The sequence below is a fragment of the Dasypus novemcinctus genome, chromosome 17 (assembly GCF_030445035.2).
Source record: "Dasypus novemcinctus isolate mDasNov1 chromosome 17, mDasNov1.1.hap2, whole genome shotgun sequence".
Classification (NCBI taxonomy): Eukaryota; Metazoa; Chordata; class Mammalia; order Cingulata; family Dasypodidae; genus Dasypus; species Dasypus novemcinctus.
The window spans coordinates 2,968,517-2,988,899 of NC_080689.1; the positions used below are offsets into that span (position 1 = coordinate 2,968,517).

A 20,383-nucleotide genomic window follows, 5' to 3' on the forward strand; every position below is an offset into this window, starting at 1 on the left:
TTGATCCGGGTCACGCAGGGAAGCAGCCCCTGGGCTGAGGCAGGCAGTCGTCCTTTCTTTGTTCAGTTGGTGGTCCTGCGCTCGCGGGCTCTGGAGAGGCTGACACCCCATTCTCTCCTGTTCCTGGGCTCTGGAGAGGCTGACACCCCATTCTCTCCTGTTCCTGGGCTCTGGAGAGGCTGACACCCCATTCTCTCCTGTTCCTGGGCTCTGGAGAGGCTGACACCCCATTCTCTCCTGTTCCTGGGCTCTGGAGAGGCTGACACCCTGTTCTCTCCTGTTCCTGGGCTCTGGAGAGGCTGACACCCCGTTCTCTCCTGTTCTGGGAGTCTGGAGAGGCTGACACCCCGTTCTCTCCTGTTCCTGGGCTCTGGAGAGGCTGACACCCTGTTCTCTCCTGTTCTGGGAGTCTGGAGAGGCTGACACCCCGTTCTCTCCTGTTCTGGGAGTCTGGAGAGGCTGACACCCCGTTCTCTCCTGTTCCTGGGCTCTGGAGAGGCTGACACTCCATTCTCTCCTGTTCCTGGGCTCTGGAGAGGCTGACACCCCGTTCTCTCCTGTTCTGGGGCTCTGGAGAGGCTGACACCCCATTCTCTCCTGTTCCTGGGCTCTGGAGAGGCTGACACCCCATTCTCTCCTGTTCCTGGGCTCTGGAGAGGCTGACACCCCGTTCTCTCTTGTTCTGGGGCTCTGGAGAGGCTGACACCCCGTTCTCTCCTGTTCCTGGGCTCTGGAGAGGCTGACACCCCGTTCTCTCCTGTTCTGGAGCTCTGGAGAGGCTGACACCCCGTTCTCTCCTGTTCCTGGGCTCTGGAGAGGCTGATACCCCATTCTCTCCTGTTCTGGGGCTCTGGAGAGGCTGACACCCCATTCTCTCCTGTTCCCGGGCTCTGGAGAGGCTGACACCCCATTCTCTCCTGTTCTGGGGCTCTGGAGAGGCTGACACCCCATTCTCTCCTGTTCCCGGGCTCTGGAGAGGCTGACACCCCGTTCTCTCCTGTTCTGGGACCACTGTTCCAGGCTTACTCCACTGCAGCCACACTGGCCTCCGCCCTTGCACTTGCTGTTCTCTTCGCTTTGGTGTTGCTTCCTCCAAATACCCACACAGGCTTGATTCGAATGTCACCTTGGTGAAGTCACTCCTCGCTGCCCCATTTAAAGTGATCCCCCATCTCCATTCCCAGTCCTCCTCATTCCCCTCCCAGGCTTTGTTTTTCTCATCGTCTAGCATTGCTATATATTTCCTAAATTCTTACTTTGAAAGACTGTTAATTGTACCTAGATCTAACAGTTGTTAACATTTTGCTGTATTTGCTTTGTCCGCCCCTTTACATGTATTTATCTTTTGACTGACCCAGATGAAAGTTGCATGCATCATGTCACCTCCCCTCTATTGTTTGCCACACATCTCCTAAAAGTGATGATATTCTTCTATGCGTTATTATCACAGCTAAGAAAATAAAAATCAGTTCTTAATGTTATCTGATATTCAGGCTGAATTCAAAATTTCCCTAATTATCCCCAAAATGTTATTTATAGCTATTTTTGCTTTGTATTTTTGTGATCAAGGATTCGTTCAAAGTTCACAGGTTGGGAAGCGGACTTGGCCCAGTGGTTAGGGCGTCCGTCTACCACATGGGAGGCCCGCGGTTCAAACCCTGGGCCTCCTTGACCTGTGTGCAGCTGGCCCACGCACAGTGCTGATGCATGCAAGGAGTGCCCTGCCATGCAAGGGTGTCCCCCGCGTAGGGGAGCCCCACGCACAAGGAGTGCGCCCCGTAAGGAGAGCTGCCCAGTGCAAAAGAAAGTTCAGCCTGCCCAGGAATGGCGCCGCACACGCGGAGAGCTGACACAACAAGATGATGCAACAAAAAGAGGCACAGATTCTTGTGCTGCTGACAGCAACAGAAGCAGACAAAGAACGCGCAGCAAATGGACACAGAGAACAGACAACTGGGGTGGGAGGGAGAAGGGGAGAGAAATAAATAAATCTTTAAAAAAAAGTTCATAGGTTATTTTTTGTTTGTATGACTCTTTGGTTTCTTTTAATCCAGAAGTGTTCCTCTACTTTATTTTTGGACATTAACTTTTTTTTTCTTTTTATTTATTTCTCTCCCCTTCCCCCCCTTCCCACCCCAGTTGTCTGTTCTCTGTGTCCATTTGCTGTCTGTTCTTCTTTATCCACTTCTGTTGTCAGTGCACGGGAATCTCTTTTTTGTTGCGTCATCTTGCTGCGTCAGTGCTCCGTGTGTGGGGAGCCATCCCTGGGCAGGCTGCACTTTCTTTCGCGCTGGGCAGCTCTCCTTACAGGGCGCACTCCTTGTGCATGGGGCTCCCTTACGTGGGGGACACCCCTGTGTGGCACGGCACTCCTTGCGTGCATCAGCACTGCACGTGGGCCGCGGACCTCCCGTGTGGTAGACGGACGCCCTATCATTGGGCCAAGTCTGCTTCCCTGGATATTAACTTTTTGAAGAGACTAATCCAGTTTTCTGTAAACTGTCCCACATTCTCGATTTGTCTGAATGTGTTCTTGTGGTATCATTTAATTTGTTCCTCTATCTCTTGTATTTTCTACAGAATAGAAGTTAAACTTAAAGTCTTGGTTAAACGTGGGTTAAACACTTTTTGGCAAAAATATTTCATGGACAATGCTGTAAACTTCATACTGCGTCACATCAAGAGATGAACAAGTTTCTGATCTTGTTTTTAGTGAAACTACATTTGATTGCTTGGTTAAAGTAGTGACTGCTACATCTTTCATGGTAAAAAACATTTTCCCTTTGCAGTTAGCTATTTAACTGTGAGAAATTTCTTTGGAACATAATATTCTTTTTCTCTGTCTCCCCCCAGGACATGGCAGAGCTGGGGACAGGGCCTAGTGTGGCTGCCTCCGTAGCCCATTTCTCACCTTGACTCAGCGTTGCGTTCTCCCTCTCGCCTGACCTGTGGGCTCTGTGGGTTCATGAGCTTCTCAGAGGCAGCAGCTTCACCTCATCTGTCTTTATTTTTTTTTAAGATTTATTTTTGCTCCCTTTCTCCATTGTCTGCTCTCTCTGTCCATTCGCTGTGTGTTCTTCTGTGTTTGCTTGTATTCTTATTAGGTAGCTCTGGATCAAATCCTGGGACCTTCCAGAGTGGGAGAGAGGCGATCATTCTCTTGTACCACCTCAGCTCCCTGGTCTGCTGGGTCTCTTATTGTCTCTCCTCTGTGTCTCTTTGTTGCATCATCTTGCTGCTCCATCTCTCCACGTGGGCTAGCACTCCTGTATGGAGCAGCACTCTGTGTGGGCCAGCACTCAACCTGGACCAGCTCGCCACATGGGCTAGCTTGCCTTCACCAGGAGGCCCTGGGTATCTAACCTTGGACCTCCTCCTATATGATAGACGTGAGCCCAGTTGCTTGTGCCACATCCACTTCCCTCATCTTTCTATCCTGTATAGTGTTTAGATTCACAGTAGCGGAGTAGTGGATATTTATCCCAGACTGGCAAGGAAACAATAGAAGTCTGTCACTCCCCAGTGAACCCTAACCATAGAGGTTCTAGCCAAAGAGTGTCAGAGTTGGAAAGATCTTAGCAGGGAAGGCACAGGGGTCCTGCACCCACAGCGGGGCCCCAAGTCTGCCTTTGGATAGAGGTGTTCTGTTGAAAGATCTTGAACAGTGCCTTGTTCCATTACATTAGTCACCGTGAACAGCTCTGCTTCCGAGACCCGTGGACATGCCCCTGGTGCTGCCTCACCTTTGGAACGAGTGCTCTCGATGCCTCAGCCCAGGAAGGCCCCTCTTGGTACCCCCAGCACCCCAGTCCTGGAGGACTTTCCGCAGAATGATGACGAGAAGGAGCGCATGCTGCGGAGGCGCTCGCGGGTCATCGACCTGCAGCTCAGCTCCGACTCACCACATGCGCTGGCCTCCCCTTCCAGGTGTGTGTGATGCCATCTCCACAGTGCCTCTGGGGGTCTGGGTACTGTAGACACTTGCCAGACGCTTCTGTTTCTCTTTTCCATTTAGGAGTATTGATGTCTCAGCTGCGATTCCTAAATTTACAAACACACAGATTACAGAGCATTATTCCACCTGCATCAAACTATCCACTGAGAATGTGAGTCTCCCCTGGTTTATCAGTGAAGATTTTGCTTTGGGATTGTCGGGGAAAGCTGGCCTCCTTGATTTGTAGAGAAGCCATTGTGATGGGGGCGGCCGCACATTTCAATTCTCCAGTGGCTTTTCACAGCGCCATATTTCTCAGTATGTCCCCGCTCTTTCCCCCTGCTGCCTGCCGTGTATCCAGAGTGGCAGCATGGCTTAGGGACTGGTGGGCACTTTGGAGCCAGATCGCCCAAGTCAGAAGACTGTCTCTGCCTCTTCCAACCTCCATGGCATTGGCAAATTACCACACCACTCTGCCGTAGGATCTTGGGAACGTGAGTGTGAGAATAGCCTCAGAGTCGTTCTGAGGGTGACTGAGTCCCTTCACGTGCCGTGCTTATGACAGCGCCCACACCCAGTGGACACTCGGGTTCTGCTGTCGCTGTGTGGGCCTTGGGCATGAGGAGTTTCATGTGTGTGCATGGGGCTGTGTCGCCAAGTGTTTCTGAATTCACATTCATGACAAGATGTAGGATAGTCCTGCATTAAAACTTAGGCTCCTCTTTCCAGGTAGCATTATTTATATGAGCCTAGGCTATAAATAACAAACTGTTCTGCAATTTTCTCTTTTCAGAAAATCACTACCAAGAATGCTTTTGGCTTGCACTTGATTGATTTTATGTCAGAGATTCTTAAAGAGAAAGACACTGAACCAACCAACTTTAAAGTAAGGAGGTCCTCTATTTTCTCCTACATCTGAATCAATGATGATTTCTAGTACTTTGCATTATACAGTAATTGAGTCCTGAAAACACATGCCTTCCTTACTTACGACACTCTGAAGTGAGAGGAACTTGTTATATCTTGTTTATTTGCTGTCAGTCTTAGGGGGATCGTTGTCATTTTTTCTCAAGGGCAAGTAAAGAAACGTTATGTGGGGCTTGCTGTGCTTTGCTGTTGTGTGTTCCCCTGACTGCAGCTCTGCCTGTGTGACTAGGTGGCTGCTGGCACTCTGGACGCCAGCACCAAGATCTATGCCGTGCGTGTGGATGCTGTCCACGCCGATGTGTACCGAGTCCTCGGGGGGCTCGGCAAGGACGCTCCATCCCCAGAAGAGGCGGAGTGCCAGGGAGCGGGTATGCAGCCTGGGGTTTGGATTTTAGTGGCTTCTCCTAGGGAGTATCAGATAGGTATTGGAGTGATACACTGGGAAGAAGTCCTGAGAAAAAATTCTCTCATTCTATTGAAGACATGGACATTTTCAGAATTGTATGTAGTCTTGCATGAAAAGAAGACAAACACTAGTATTACTTTTCTTGGAAAAAGAGGAGGGCCTTAGATTTTATTTAGGCAAAGTGGGGAAAACATTAGTGTCTGATTCGGAAGCCAAGCAATTAAAGTAGTAGTTAGGTTTCTCCCTAAGCTGCAGATTGGATGTGCCTACTTTGAGAGAATTGCACATGCTTAAATTGCAGTTACTCTTTAGGGATTTGAAGAATTTGAATTAATAGCTTAATTACATGCTCTAAAGCCATCCTTGGAGTACATGAGCTTATTCCTTCTAGATGCAAGTGCTACTGAGATGGGAACAACCAAAAAGGCTCCAAAGCCAAAGAAGAAGCACTCACACAGGACCATCGAGCAGAATGTGAACAACCTCAACGCCTCTGACGCAGATCGCAAGTGTGAGGTGAGGGGGTGGCTGTGAGCCTTGGAGGGTGGAGCGTGGCCACCTCAGCTGCCTTGCCGGTTTGTGCTGGTTTAAAACTCGACGGAGTGAAGTGTTTACCCGGCACCTCCGCATTACCACCTTTAGCTTTCTAGTAAAGACTGAAGGGGGTTCGCTCCTGATTTTCCCCCTCCGCATTTCAGAGTGACTAAGGGAACAGAGATCCAAATTCCTGAGGAACGTGGTTGATGAGGGAAGTATTTCCTGGCATATGCAGTAGCAGTGGTGGTGATAGCTAACTGTCCTTGTGTACATTCTGGGGACTCTGCTGCCCTAAGCCTTTGATCTGTATTAAGTCCGCTAATCCTCATGACATCCTATTTTACAAAGTGATAAATGAGGTGCAGGACTGTGAAACAGTGTGCCAAGATGACGAGGCTGGTCAGTGAGCTAGGATTTGAACCCCGGTGGGAGGGCTCCAGACTCCTTGCTCTGAACGATCTTACTGTCTAGCACAGGGGTTCTTAACCAGGGCCCACAGACCCCCAAGGGGTCTATGGAAAGATTTTCGGGGTGTGTGAGCTTGAATTGAAAATTCAAAAGAACATTATTCTTGTGGGGATGTGTTGGTGTGGGTGTGGTCTGTTTGTTAAATAATACACAGTATAGTGTGGACTTAGTATGATTTTATTTTGATGTAGCCAGTTCTGAGTACCGTGGATAATTGCCTGCAAAAAGGTTGGTAAAGATGGCAGAGATGGTTTTATGATGCTGTGGGAAAACTTGAATTTCTAAATGTTTGCCAAAAATGACCTTTGGAACAGAGGTTGAACCATGTTAGGTTATTGGGTATTGGAATTATGGGAAAGTTGTAAAACATAATTTTGAATACTAAAATTTAGTTTAAAGACATGCCGACCTTGAGTGTCAAAAAACTATCTGCTGCTACATTCTAAGAAGGGGTCCATGGTTTTCACCTGACTGGCAGAGGGGTCTATGGAACAAGAAAGGTGAAGAAGCCCTGCCCTAGCAAGTCCTAAGGACTCTGCCTGTGATTGAGGAATGCTGCCGAAGGCCTCATTTGTAATTAGCCCAGCTAATTTAAAGCAGGCAGCTATTACCGACAACGGTTTTTTAATTTGCTATTAAAAACGGTGTTTTAGTGAGCATTCTTGCATACTTGTGCTCTTCTCGTTGTGTATAAGAAATTCTGAGCCATGAGACTTCCATTGCTTTCAACAAAGGTGGTGCCAGCTTACCCTCCCTACAGCATTGGGCTAGATTTTCTTTCTCCTCATTATAACATTCGTAAGGGGCAGTTAAATTCATGAACCGAGATTGATAACCAAGTGTGTGAGTATGTATGAGGAAAAGAAGTCCAAGGACTGAGCCCTGGCACACCCCAATTTTAAGAGTTCATGGGGCAGGAGAAGAACTATCCAGTAAGTAGGAAGAAAACTGGGAGAATGGAGGAAGGAAGGGTCAACCATGACGAATGTGGCCACCCAGGGTCACTGGTGAGTTTGGGGGCTGAGACTCAGGCCTCTGCAGAGGGAGCACTGGCTGGGCTTGGTGTCCCTGAGGGGCCCACGGGGCCTGAGTCTCGTGGGAGAAATGGAACTGCTGCAGCTGGGGGAAGCAGCATCGCTGGGTGATGCTCATGCGAGCAGGAAGCCCAGAAAGGAGCAGGGCCCTTCTGCCCTCCAGCCACGCAGGTTCGCAGGCTCTGCCTGCTGCCTCTGCTCCCAGAGCCCCATAGTGAGCAGCTGGCACAGCAGCAGTGCTGTCCCAGAACCAGCATCACAGGTCTCAGGATACTGAGGGTGGGTTTGGAGCTGAGGGACAGGGGTTTGATAACTGGCACAGAGGTAAAGTGCCGTCATACCTGTCCTAATACCGTAAAGCATCGAGAGGTTCTGCAGACAATGTGTATATACTTAAATGTATGACGTACATGTTTATACTTATGTATATATATATAAGCAAGAAAGACACTGAAAGTCAGTATGCAAATTACAAACATTTGGTAAATCTAGGTAAAAGTTATGCAGAGGTTTATTTCTAGCTGAGCAAGTTTGTAGATTTGAAATTTTTCGTGATAAACGGGAGGGGGGAGTGGGGGCGCTGGGCAGAGGCAGCCCTCTTGGGGTTCTGTGCTGCATGTGGGGAGAGTGGGGGAGGAGTAAGGTCAGCAGTTCCTTTTTTTTTTTTTAATGATTTACCTTTTATTTATTTCTCTCCCCTTCCCTCCCACCCCAGTTTTCTGTTCTCTGTGTCTATTTTGCTGCATCTTCTTTGTCTGCTTCTCTTGTTGTCAGCAGCATGGGAATCTGTGTTTCTTTTTGCTGTGTCATCTTGTTGTGTCAGCTCTCTGTCTGTGCGGCACCATTCCTGGGCAGGCTGCACTTTCTTTCGCACTGGGTAGCTCTCCTTACGGGGCGCACTCCTTGCGTGTGGGGCTCCCCTACGCGGGGGACACCCCTGCGTGGCAGGGCACTCCTTGCGTGCATCAGCACTGCGCATGGGCCAGCTCCACACGGGTCAAGGAGGCCCGGGGTTTGAACCGCGGGCCTCCCATGTGGTAGACGGACACCCTAACCATTGGGCCAAGCCTTCTGCCAGCAGTTTCTTTTTATGGTAGACTTAACAGCATGTTTACTTGTTGGTGGCAGCTGTCTAGTAGAGAAGGAATTACAGATGAAGGAAAAAAGGGAGGAGAATTGCTGGAGCGATGGAGACTGACAGACAGCCAAGGAGGGGCTTGGTTGAGGGACACCAACAGCTGATGGGGAGAGCGCTTTCAGTGTGGAACAGGAAGCCAGGTCATCAGCCGTCAGTGAGCACAGGGGAAGAGAGCCTTGGGGGTCTGAGGAGAGGAAAACGTAAGTGTCATCCAGGAGGTAGGTAACTTGCTAGACTAGGGGAGTGTGTGTGATTGCCGACAACTCTGAGGCTCCATCTGAGCGAGGGGCAGGTGATTTAGAGTGGGACCCGTCAGCATGAGGGCGTCTTTCTCCAGCGCGATGAACTGTGGGTGCAGACAGGAGGCAGCAAGTTGGAATTCCCAGAGGATGACGTTCAGCTGAGTGAACGAGGGTGTTGGGCATTGCACAGGAGGTGGTCGTGATCGCTGCTCACAAGCCTTAGCGGTGAAGGACAGCGAGGGTGGGACAGTCAGTAGACCGTGGTCCTGGCGGGGTCAGAGACCTTGGCGTTGGGGATGAGAAGGTATAAACTGGACAGGTAGGAGGTGACTGTCCGAGAGGGGCCTTGGAATTGAGCTTATGGAGAGGCTACTGTCATGGTTAAATGGTACTGTCTGGGGGCAGGCAAGAGAACAGGGCTGGGGAGGTGTGGGGTCTCCTGGGCTCTCAGAGTTCTGGGGTCCTTTGGTTGAAGGTCAAGGTCGAGTAACTGAGAGGTCTGAGCATTGGATGGATTGAGTATGTGGATGTTGAAATCAGTGGGACTTAGAACAGGAGTAAAGTTGGGGAATAGGAGTGAGCCTAATTTTTAAATCTTCAGAAGAGGTTAAGATGACCTGGGCTTGCGCGATGATTGCAACACAGGTGGGAAGAAGGCAGTAAAGTCTGGTGCAAATTCCAAGCCTGTGTGAGGAGCAAGGAAAGCAGCTGCCCGTTTTCAGGCCCAGTGACCTGAGGGCCGGGAGAGAGAGAACCCAGCACTGGCGAGGGCTGTGGGGAGGCAGCGCCTGCGTGAGCGCAGTGTGTTTCGATTGGAGTAGTGCCTCCCACCTTTTCCCCTTTAACGTGCCCCCCTGGAGCCTTTTTTGACACAGGAGCCTTTTTTGACGTGGTGTTCCCAACCCCCTTCCCTTGTCAGGTAGGGTTGAGGTTTGGAGAGCCACAGACTATTACAACATCAAAGGTTTTTGCACACTCTTCCCTCCCAAGACCCAAACTTCACCCCCTTGGGAGTGCTGTCGCCCCCATTGAAAATCATGAGTTAGAGAGAACCTTTAGAAAGAAGCAGGGAGTATAGGAAATTTGCTGATGACTGATGGGGTCTTGCAGGCCCTTGGGGGGAAATGCAGAGTTGTATGGGGCTTAGAGACTAGGGAATGCGGAAGGCCAGCAGTTCGGGTCTTTTTTGTGTGATTAGTAAATAAACTAGCTATTGGGTGAGAGGGAGAGTAGCCCTAGTGGTCTCACGGCAGGCGGGGGTGGTGATGCTGTGTGGAAATGTGGGGTGATGGCCAAGGGAGGGCAGTTCTCTGGGCCCCTTGGTGGTCCTGGACTGTGCATGGGTGGGCAGGGAGGGGCAGCGGAAGGTAGGATCACTGGGCTGAGGCCAGAGCGAGAGAAGGGGCCGAAGCTGGACCCCCACTGGGGCTGGGGGCCTCAGACTTCCTTTTTTTTTTTTTTTTTTTTATTTTATTTATTTATTTAATTTCCCCCCCTCCCCTGGTTGTCTGTTCTTGGTGTCTATTTGCTGCATCTTGTTTCTTTGTCCGCTTCTGTTGTCGTCAGCGGCATGGGAAGTGTGGGCGGCGCCATTCCTGGGCAGGCTGCTCTTTCTTTTCACGCTGGGCGGCTTTCCTCACGGGTGCACTCCTTTCGCGTGGGGCTCCCCCACGCGGGGGACACCCTTGCGTGGCACAGCACTCCTTGCGCGCATCAGCACTGCGCATGGGCCAGCTCCACACGGGTCAAGGAGGCCCGGGGTTTGAACCGCGGACCTCCCATATGGTAGACGGACGCCCTAACCACTGGGCCAAAGTCCGTTTCCCTCAGACTTCCTTTACATGTGTGCCAACATGGCCTTGGGTGATCAGCAGATCTGGAGGCAGGTGATCTACATACAGTTCAGATCCTGGTTCCACTGCCAACCTACCAGTGGCCTGGGGAGAGGCTGTGGATCACACTCTCACCTGTAAAACCAGGTTTGCTACGGGCTTTGTGTCAGCGCACCAGCTTCCTGCGTGGTGGTCTGTCACACACCCCAGGGGCATTGCTAGTCCCGGAACCCAGAAAGTCCTCTCCTGTCTTCCTCTCCCTCCCTTGATTCTCCTTGGTATTTATTTCACTCTCAGTCCTGCTTTTGCTTCTGGTTCTGCGGTGAAGTCTTTGGATCAGTCAGGGATTGTTAAGGGTAGTGTGGTTGGAAGGTCTGCTTTTTCTTCTTTCTGGGAGCCTGAGGAGATTCTGAGTATTTCCCAGCCTTGCTTTGGCTTCTCCTGAGAGCCGGCGGCACTGCTGTCTTCTAAGCCTCAGCTCTCGGGCTGCGGCATGTTTATGCCAGGTGAATTTAGTAGTCGCTGAGAAACATTCAAGAACCCAATCCTTGAAAGTTGTTTCAGCTCTGTAGCCTGCTATAAATTTGTAGTAGCCAAAGTATGGGGGAAAAAAAAGAGGGATTGTCATAGACTTGAAATTTGAACTTCCGTCTGTTTTTATTGAATCTTCACTTCGTGCAGATGTCATAGGAATTTGAAAGCAAATATTCTGTAGGTGTGTATAGACCAGCTGAGCACACTTGTTCACGTGTAAGCTGATCTATTTTGACAGCTTCCTACTATGCAAAATGCCTGCTGTCGAGGGGGATTCACGTATGACTGTGTTCCCGTTCTCTGTACCAGGAGAGCACAAACAGAGACAGTGCAAGGAAGTTAAGGCACGTGCTGTAGGAGATGGGAGTGGGCAGGGCTCAGCATTTCTGGATGAGGTGAGGCTTCAATGGGGACTTGAAGGAAGGCTAGGTGTTTGTCCCATGGATGTTGTCGGGGATGCAATTCTAAGAAAAGGCACAAACAAAGGCCAGTGAGCAGGAAAGTCCTAGGTCTTTAGGGACCTGGAGTGTGTACAAGTTTAGCTAGAGCCAAAATTTTACTCTGAGCTGGAAACGACCCCTGCCACGCATTCCATTGTCCACCGAGGACTCTGTAGAAGGTTACCCTTCCTTGAAGGACCTTCGTTCCTAAGGGCTCTTCCACTCAGACTATAGCCAGCAGTAGCTCATTTTCCCATCGGATTATTCCACGATGTTAATCACTAATTTGCTTGGAAGAACCACTATTCTTTCACTGGCATGACAAAATTCTAGACAAAAGTGAAAGCAGTTATTGTAATTAGTGTTTTCAGCTTTGATGTAGGTGAATATATGGTTTCCTTTGACTCTGAAATGCTGCATTTAGTTTTATTGACTCATCTGTGCAGACCTCTAGAGGTACGGAGTTCCAGGGGAGAAATGATTGTTCTGGTTGGCATTTGAGGAAGGGAATGGGAGTAACAACTCCGGTGTTTTGGGGAGAAACTGAGACCAGGGTTAACTCAGGTGAGGGCTGTATTGTGGTGGCAGCGGGGACAAAAAGGAAGGGTTAGGCAGAGGAGAGACACTGGCAGGACAACCCGACAGGCTAAGGTTGCTGGCTCGGGTACAGGGCGAGGCGCTGGTGCCTTGCTCTGGGCCTGGAGCAAGGAGGTGGGGTTCGGGGAAGGCAGAGGAGAGGCCTGGGCTGGTGCCCCTAGGCTTGGAGCTGAGCGGTCTGGGGCGGAGCCCTAGCCCCGCCTACAATGTACCCAAGTCCTCCCTCGCTGCAGTTGCTGCGTCCTGTCCCAAGACCACTGCAGAGTCCCAGGTTGCTGCTCCCTTCCTGCCACACCTGCTGTGCCTCCCCTGGCTGTGTGCTCATGCCAGGCGCCCTGCTGTGCCTTGGGCTTCGTGTCATGGCCGCGCCACTCTGCTCCTTGTCCCAGCCTCCGGGCCTTCCCACCTGGCTGGTCCTGTACCCGCAACCCTGGGCTGTGTTCTTCCCAACCGTAGAAGGTGTTTCTTGCTGAGGAATAATGGAATCCTGTGAGCAGATCCACCGCACAGCCTTTGTGAACAGAATTTGTGGTGGCGTCAGCGTCGTGTGGGCCCTCCACCACACTCACCTGTGCGAGCCACTGCGCTGGGCATTTGCACGTGGCCACAGAGAGACAGTGACTGAGAGAGACCAGCAGAAGCCCGCATGTCTGGGTGCACTGCAGATGGTCCGCAGTCATTACCCCACGTGCAGCACTGCCTCCCTAAGCGTCATGTGTGTACTAATCTGACCACAAGCCTTTCTTCTGCAACCGAGTCCACGGGGATGGGATCTTACCCTTTTCGATCATGTGCACAGGCGGTGCGATCCAGAACGTAAGGCTGGGAACGCACCAGGTCCAGGCGACTGATACCTCCTTTTGCCTTTGGCTGCGTACTGTAACTCTGGGGTTCCCCCTCTCTGTGGTGTTCAGGTTGACCCCATGTTTCAGAAGACTGCAGCTTCCTTTGATGAGTGCAGCACTGCTGGGGTCTTTCTCTCCACCCTCCACTGCTACGACTATAGAAGTGAGCTGCGTTTCCCTTCTGATGTCCAGACCCTCTCCACTGGAGAACCTCTTGAGCTGCCAGATTTGGGTTGGGTAGAAATGACAGATTTAAAAGGTAAGTATATTTAATGTCTTTTTTCAGAGCATTTCAGTCATCAGAGAAGTTTTTATGTCACTATGGGGTGTATTCAGCCCGTCATGCTCTGGTGTTGTTCATTTAAATTACCCAAAAGCCTCCTTTGGAGTGCCAAACCAGGTCTCCTGGAGGACCTAGCAGCCCCCTGGCCTTTTCCTCCTCCTGTCGTGGAATCTAACGCAGCAGTAGCTGGTGACGTTGTCGCCTCTTGGCTTGCACATGTCACGTACCTCCAGGGCCCCTTGTTAGCAGCCAGTTTTCACAGTGACTTCTTGGGGCCCTGAGGAACCCTGGAGTGTCAGAAGTTGGGCCCTTTCCAGCTGGCGAGGCCTTTGTCTTGTGAGCAGTCCAGTGGGTCCCGAGGAGACGACATCGTGAGTTGTGTTTGGACTCCTGGGACCGTCTGAGAGGTGGCCCGGCTTGGCAAGGCTTCTAACACCCCTGCCAGGGGTGTCCCCTAAGAATGTGGTGCTAGGTGCAGCTGGGTGTGAAGGCCAGGTGTGTGCAGTGTGTGTGACACAAAACTGACCGCACCCCTCCAATGGCAGATACCGCAGTTGCCATTTCTGTCCTCTCTTCCTATTTAAACTCTGCTAAGTGTCCCTATTTTGTAATACTGATCTATTTTCAAAAACTGTGCTCTAATCCTCCAAGGTAGATACTCTGTAACTAGTTTAATTTGGGACTAAAAACAGGTCACATGAGCGGGTTGACCACATACTTAGTGTACTTCTGCAGAGGACCCTGTTCTGACTCTGGTACAGGGCAGCAGTTCATTTTAGCACGTCTGTGCCTCAGGGTTTTAACTCTGGGTCTTCCTGAGTCTTCCTGCTATTGTGCAGCCTGCCTCCAGCGTGGGTGCGTCCCTGCAGGCTGTGTGCTCTTGGGAGAGCAGGCCACGGTACTGAGGTCAGCTTCCCGCTGTCTGGCCAGCCGCTGTTGATGCTGGAGTCTCTGCCGAGAATAACGAGGCGCCCGCCAAGCGGTGCAGGGCAGTGTTAAAGGGCGTGGGGAGCATGCCTGTCCCTGCTCTCATCCTGTTTGTGTCTCCCTGCCCCCTGCAGCCTCCCTGCAGCAGTGTGTGGAGGATCGCCAGCTCTGCCCTTCCCTGGCCAGCTTCCAGTTTACCAAGTGGGACAGAGATGCACATGATGAGGTGTGGCTAACTTTTGGACGACTCTGAACTTAGGCTGGCTCTGGGCATTTCTCCAGTGGCTCATGGTTTCTGTTAGGTGGCCCAGGATTTGTTCTGCTCCAGGGAACCAGCTCTCTGTGGCATCCTTTTCATTCAGTCAGGAGCACAAGCAGCGTTTCCCTTGGCACTTCTGTGGGGTAGGGATGTGAACCCCAGCAGGACCATTTCCAACTAAGGGAATTTGGGGGTAGTTTCACGTCCCCTCTTCTCTGCTCCTTTGGGGTAAGGCAGCCTGACCGTTCATGGGAGCCCTTTTTCTTTTAATCATATTTACTCTCAGGCCCCGTTGTCTTGAGTGACCTTTAGTCTCTTGGGCTGCTCGAGGAATTTCCTGCAGTTTGGGGTTAAGGACCTTGGCACAGAATTTCCTGGGAAATTGTCATGTGTAAAGCTTTCCTCTGTGTATTTTTAGCACAGCTCCCTTTAGCCTACATACTACAATTTCAAAAATAGATGGTCTCCATGGAAAACTTTTCACTAAATATGTAGTTAATGGATTCAGCTTCCCATCTGATGTTTTACAGAATGTACCTGACCACAATGCAGCCTCATCCTGTGCTGCACAATGAACCTCCTCGGCCCTTTACCCTCACGAGAATGCTGGCTTTGGAGGGGGAAGGGCCAGGGCTGCCCAGGGAGGGAGAGCTGACGGGCAAATGAGAGTGAGGGGACGGACGCAGCGGGCTGCTGCTCTGTGGCGAGGGCTCTTACGGGCACGAGGAGAGCTCCTGGGCCCCCTCTTGGGCTCCCTCCAGGACCCTCTCTTTGTCCCTCTAGTCTGTGCTGGCCCTGGTAGACAAGTTCAAGAAGAACGATCAAGTGTTTGACATCAACGCCGAGGTGGAGGAGAGTGATGGCGGAGGCTCCCCTGACAGGCCCCTGGAGGACGACTTTTATGCTGATGATGATCCCGACCTCACTGCTGCTGGGGATCCCCCAGAGTCCCAGAGCTGGAAGGAGCCCTGCCAGGTCCAGAGCTGCCCGTAAGACGCCCAGGCCCCGGGAAGTGTGTCCCCTGAGCTTTCCGTCACCCAGCACAGTGGAGCCACTTGCCTGGCTTGAGTGTTGGTTCAGCTCCTTAGGGGCTGCGAGTGGCAGAGCCGACACTGTGGGCGTCCGTAAGGGCTAGGCTGGAGAAGCAGCCTGGAGCGGTGGCTGTTGGTACCACGTGCCTGCAGCACGACGATAGGGTGCACTGCCTTCCTGTACACTGCACATGTCCTGACTTTTGGTTACAGCAGAATGGCCCTACCTGCAGGGTCGGGTGGAGAGGAGGGACAGGCAGACTGGGGACTAGCACAGCAGAGAAGCCTAAGTAAACAAGTAAGGCTGTGCATAGCGATGGAGTAGGATTTGGTGGTCAGTCAGTTTAAAGTTCGGGTTACCCTAGCAAGTCTCATCAGAAAAGATGAGAACCACGTTGGCTCTACTATATGTGACGTATAGATTAGCGTGCTTTAACGTAGAAGACGAAGTGGAAGCAGGAGCCATAATCCTCTAACGCCAAGGCCTCTGAAGGTCCTGAAATGTGTTTGGTGTAGGTGATTCACGGGATGAGAATGAACCATCCCTTTAAGTCCTGTGCCTGCGGCAGCAGCTCTGCAGTCCTGGGTTGGGAAACACCGAACGCTCTCCAGTGCAGTGCCCCTCCCAAGGCAGAAATCCTTTCAGGAGCACTGCCTGGATGTCTTGTAGGGCGAGAGATTTCTTGTTTGGGCTTGGTTTGCGTGCCCACACGGAAGATATTAGCTTGAAAGTGTCTGCAAATTTGGGCTGAGATGTGGGGTGCTCAACACTCGGCACCTCAAGGCCAAGTGGCCTCTCTGCAGGTCCTTTCGTGCCCTCCTCCCCTGCTTCGGCTGCTCATTTAGCCACGACTGCTGCCCCGCTCCATCCTGTCCTCTGAGAAGTGAGAGATGGTAGGCAGCTCAGTGGGAGAGCTCTTTTCGTGTTATTTTCAGGTATTGGTGAAGAGACGTCACTTTTCCAATAGTGAGGTGACATCACAGGAGCTGATGCTCACAAAAGGCTTTCGTTGTCACTGCCATGTTGATTTTGGAAGACGTTTTCTCCTGGTTATTTTGAACGAACGTTTCCAGTTCCAAATAGGATAAAACCTTAGAATGCCTCCTCCTAAGGGCATTGGGGCAAAGGCTAAGGCTCTGGTCTAGGGTTTGGCTTGTCCTTAAATCAGCTGAACCTTTACCGAGAGCTCCCTGCGTGTTTGAACTGCTGGACCGGGCCCTGCCTCTGGAGCATTGAGCTGTGGGACAAGTTTTATAACCCTTTGGGGGATCTTTGTTTTTTCATCCAGAAAAGGGGGGATTGGAACTAGATGTGATAGTAGTACCTGAAATTTATTGAGCTCCTTAATTGTGCCTGCCAGAAGCTATGCTAAATGCTTTATGTGCATTCCACATAGTTTATATGATACATCAAATGGCTTAATCCTTGCAGTGACTTTGTAATGAGCTGCGTTAGCCTGTTTCACAGGTGAGGAAACAGGCTTAGAGAGGGAAGGGATGTGCAGGTTCCTCTGGACCCCTGGAGTGCGCATTCGAGGGCAGAGTCAGGTTTTGCTCTGCTGCTTTTTGAACCCCCTGGGTGATTGTATGGTACACCTGGATTTGAAAACCACTGTACAGTAACGTAAGGTGGGCAGAGGCAGTGCAGAATTGTAAATGCCAGTGCTGTGCAGGCTGCCCAGGGTCTGTGGGTGCCTGCCTGGTGACCTGTCAGTTGTTGAGCACAGTTTTCTGAGAGCACTTGCTTTCTGAGAGCAGCGCAGCCGGATTTCTTTTGTCTCGGGCATGCCTTTGTAGGGGTGGGAAACCAAACCAGAGAAAAACTCGCCTGTCAGTCAGAACCCTGACGGGCAGCAAAGACTGACCCGGATGGCCTGAAGGTGACAAGGAGCAATCCTTTGGGGCTCGATGTCATTGGGATCACACCTTTTCCAGCCGGCAGTTACCTTGGGGAGCTGCCGTGCATCCGCGGGAGCCCCTGGTTGCGGAAAGGATGAGGGATCACCACCCTGTGGGCTGGGCGCTTTGTCTTGTGGGGAGACTCTGAGGTCCCACTGTGGCTTTTGACTCTGTGCCTCTACCTCTGTTTTCTTGTTTCTCAAGTGGGCAGACGTGTTTTATGAAGCACTTTGCAGTGTCCAGGGTCCTTGTCTAGAGGTGACTGTATTTTTGTAAAATTAAGAGAAGCAAAGCACTTTGAGAAGTACGAGAAATGAGGGTGACTAGTAAAGGTGCCCTCTGGTGAAAAACGACTGGTCTGCTGCTTCCCCAGGCTCAGCTTCTCATGGATCTAATCTCTGTTCTGTGTGTGTTCCAGGGAGGACGTGATTCCCCTCGGGGACGGGGATGTCAGAACCATGTGCCCCCTGCTGTCCTCAAGGCCCGGGGAGTACTCCTATTTCAGCCCCCGCACCATGTCCATGTGGGCCGGCCCGGACCACTGGCGCTTCAGACCCAAACACAAGCGTAAGTGCTCGTGGGTGGCACGGAGAAGAGGGCCAGGTGACCAGTGGCAGTTCTGCTAACGTGTGGTGCCTAAGCACAGATGGGAAAGCACTCAGCTGGACCTGCTGGCTGGCCTGCTCTCAGAGGTGGTCGGCTCAAGGCCTCGGAGTGGGGAGGGCGCCTGGAGGCAGGAGGGCCGGGCTCGTGCCTTGACACTTCCTAGGGCCCACGAGACCCAGACAGTGGACTTGGTGGGAATGACCCCCGGGCTTGGGGGTCGCTGGAGTGACTGCATGCCGCCACACGCCATGGGACAGAAGGGCCGAGCCGGGGTCGTGTGTGCTGCATTCTTTCTTTGAGAGGAAGGGATTGGTTATAATACTTTTTTTTTGCAGTTTTTTTAAGCAAATTTTTTTTGTCTTTTTTTTAAAGATAAATAGATCACATAAAACGTTACATTAAGAAACATAAGAGGTTCTTATATACCACCCCCCCCACCCCCCACCCCTGCTTCTCCATCCCTTTCACCATTGTGGCACATTTATTGCATTTGGTGAATATACACTGGAACACTGCCGCACTGCATGGACCGTAGTTGCCCTGTAGTTCACACCCTTCCCCCAGTCCATCCAGTGGGTTTTGGCAGGATATATAATGTCCTGCATCTGTCCCTGCTGTATCATGCAGAACAACTCCCAGTCCTGAAAATGCCCCTACATCACAACTTTTCTTCCCTCTCCCTGCCCACAGCAACTTCCATGGCCACCATCTCCACATCAGTGATGTAATTTATTGCTAGAGTCACAGCAGTTCTCTAGTAGAATACCAGCAAGTGCACTCCAATCCATATCATATTCCTCCATCCTGTGGACCCTGGGATGGCAATGTCCACTCCACCTCTGAATTGAGAGGGGACTTAGATCCCACATGGCTGATGGATGGGATTCTCCTGCTTGAAGTTGTAGATTCTCTCAGTTCCCTGGTTTGGTTGACCATTCTCGCCTCCCCATCAACTGACTGGGTAAGTCCAGTGAACCAGAGAGTAGTGTTGCAACTCTGCTGAGGCTCAGGGCCCAGCTGGCACACGGGCAGTCCAGAGATTCAAGTCTCCTGAGTATACACCAACCCCAACGCCAGTCACAGATTCAGTAAAAGTGACAGAAGAGGCATTTGTAGAGAGGTCACATCTGAGTACAGCTCCATCACAATCAGGTGCACAAATTCCAAAGTAGGGCCCACTGATGAGACAATGAACTCCAGGGCCATCTGCCATGACCGTAGAACCTGTGTGTCTCCACAGCCCTCAGGAAAGGGCTTTGAGAGGAAGGGATTATCATACCTTTTTTTTTCCTAATAACTTTTTTTTTTTTAAGATTTATTTATGTATTTATTTCCCCTTCCCCGCCCACCCCGGTTGTCTGCTCTCTGTCTATTTGATGCATCTTCTTTGTCCACTTCTGTTGTTAGCGGCACGGAAATCTGTGTTTCTTTTTGTTGCGTCATCTTCTTGTGTCAGTTCTCTGTGCGGCACCATTCCTGGGCAGGCTGTACTTTCTTTTGCACTGGGTGGCTCTCCTTAGGGGGCGCACTCCTTGTGCGTGGGGCTCCCCTATGCGGGGGACACCCCTGCATGGCACAGTACTCCTTGCGCTCATCAGCACTGCGCATGGGCCAGCTCCACACGGGTCAGGGAGGCCCGGGGTTTGAACCGCGGACCTCCCATGTAGTAGACGGATGCCCTAACCACTGGGCCAAGTCCTCTGCCTGTCATACTTTTTTTTTTTTTTAAGATTTATTTATTTATTTCTCTCCCCTTCCCCCCCCACCCTGGTTGTCTGTTCTCTGTGTCTATTTTCTGCGTCTTCTTTGTCAGCTTCTGTTGTTGTCAGCGGCATGGGAATCTGTATTTCTTTTTGTTGCATCATCTTATTGTGTCAGCTCTCCGTGTGTGTGGCGCCATTCCTGGGCAGGCTGCACTTTCTTTCACACTGGGTGGCTCTCCTTACGGGGTGCATTCCTTGCGCATGGGGCTCCCCTATGCGGGGGACACCCCTATGCAGGGGACACCCCTGCGTGGGAGGGCACTCCTTGTGCACATCAGCACCGCATATAGGCCAGCTCCACACGGGTCAAGGAGGCCCGGGGTTTGAACCGCGGACCTCCCATGTGGTAGACGGACACCCTAACCACTGGGCCAAGTCTGCTGCCAATATGCACTTTTTATAGTTTACATTTTTTATTATTATTTTTAAAGATACTTAAATCACGCAAAGTGTTACAATAAAAATGTAAGAGGATCCCATATACTCCACTCCCATACCCCCGACTCCTCCAACATCAACAAGTTCTTTCATTAATGTGGTAAATTCATTGCATTGGTAAGTACATTTTGGAGTGATCATACATTTTTTTATTGTGTTTTGTTAGTTAAAAAACAAATTGTATGTTTTGAATGAAATTTGAGCACGTGGCTTGCCTTGCCTGGTTCTGCTGTGCTCAGACCA

General features: G+C 51.1%; 1 protein-coding gene across 1 annotated transcript in view; it reads left to right on the forward strand.

Moving 5' to 3' along the window:
* NCAPH (non-SMC condensin I complex subunit H) overlaps positions 1-20,383 on the forward strand; it is a 32,560-nt gene that overhangs the window by 797 nt on the left and 11,380 nt on the right. The window contains exons 2-10 of the mRNA XM_058278106.1: positions 3,687-3,927; positions 4,016-4,106; positions 4,728-4,820; positions 5,091-5,229; positions 5,659-5,783; positions 13,004-13,193; positions 14,279-14,370; positions 15,187-15,392; positions 17,752-17,900. Of these exons, the coding sequence (XP_058134089.1) occupies positions 3,687-3,927; positions 4,016-4,106; positions 4,728-4,820; positions 5,091-5,229; positions 5,659-5,783; positions 13,004-13,193; positions 14,279-14,370; positions 15,187-15,392; positions 17,752-17,900 (1,326 nt within the window). The remainder of the gene's footprint in view (positions 1-3,686; positions 3,928-4,015; positions 4,107-4,727; positions 4,821-5,090; positions 5,230-5,658; positions 5,784-13,003; positions 13,194-14,278; positions 14,371-15,186; positions 15,393-17,751; positions 17,901-20,383) is intronic.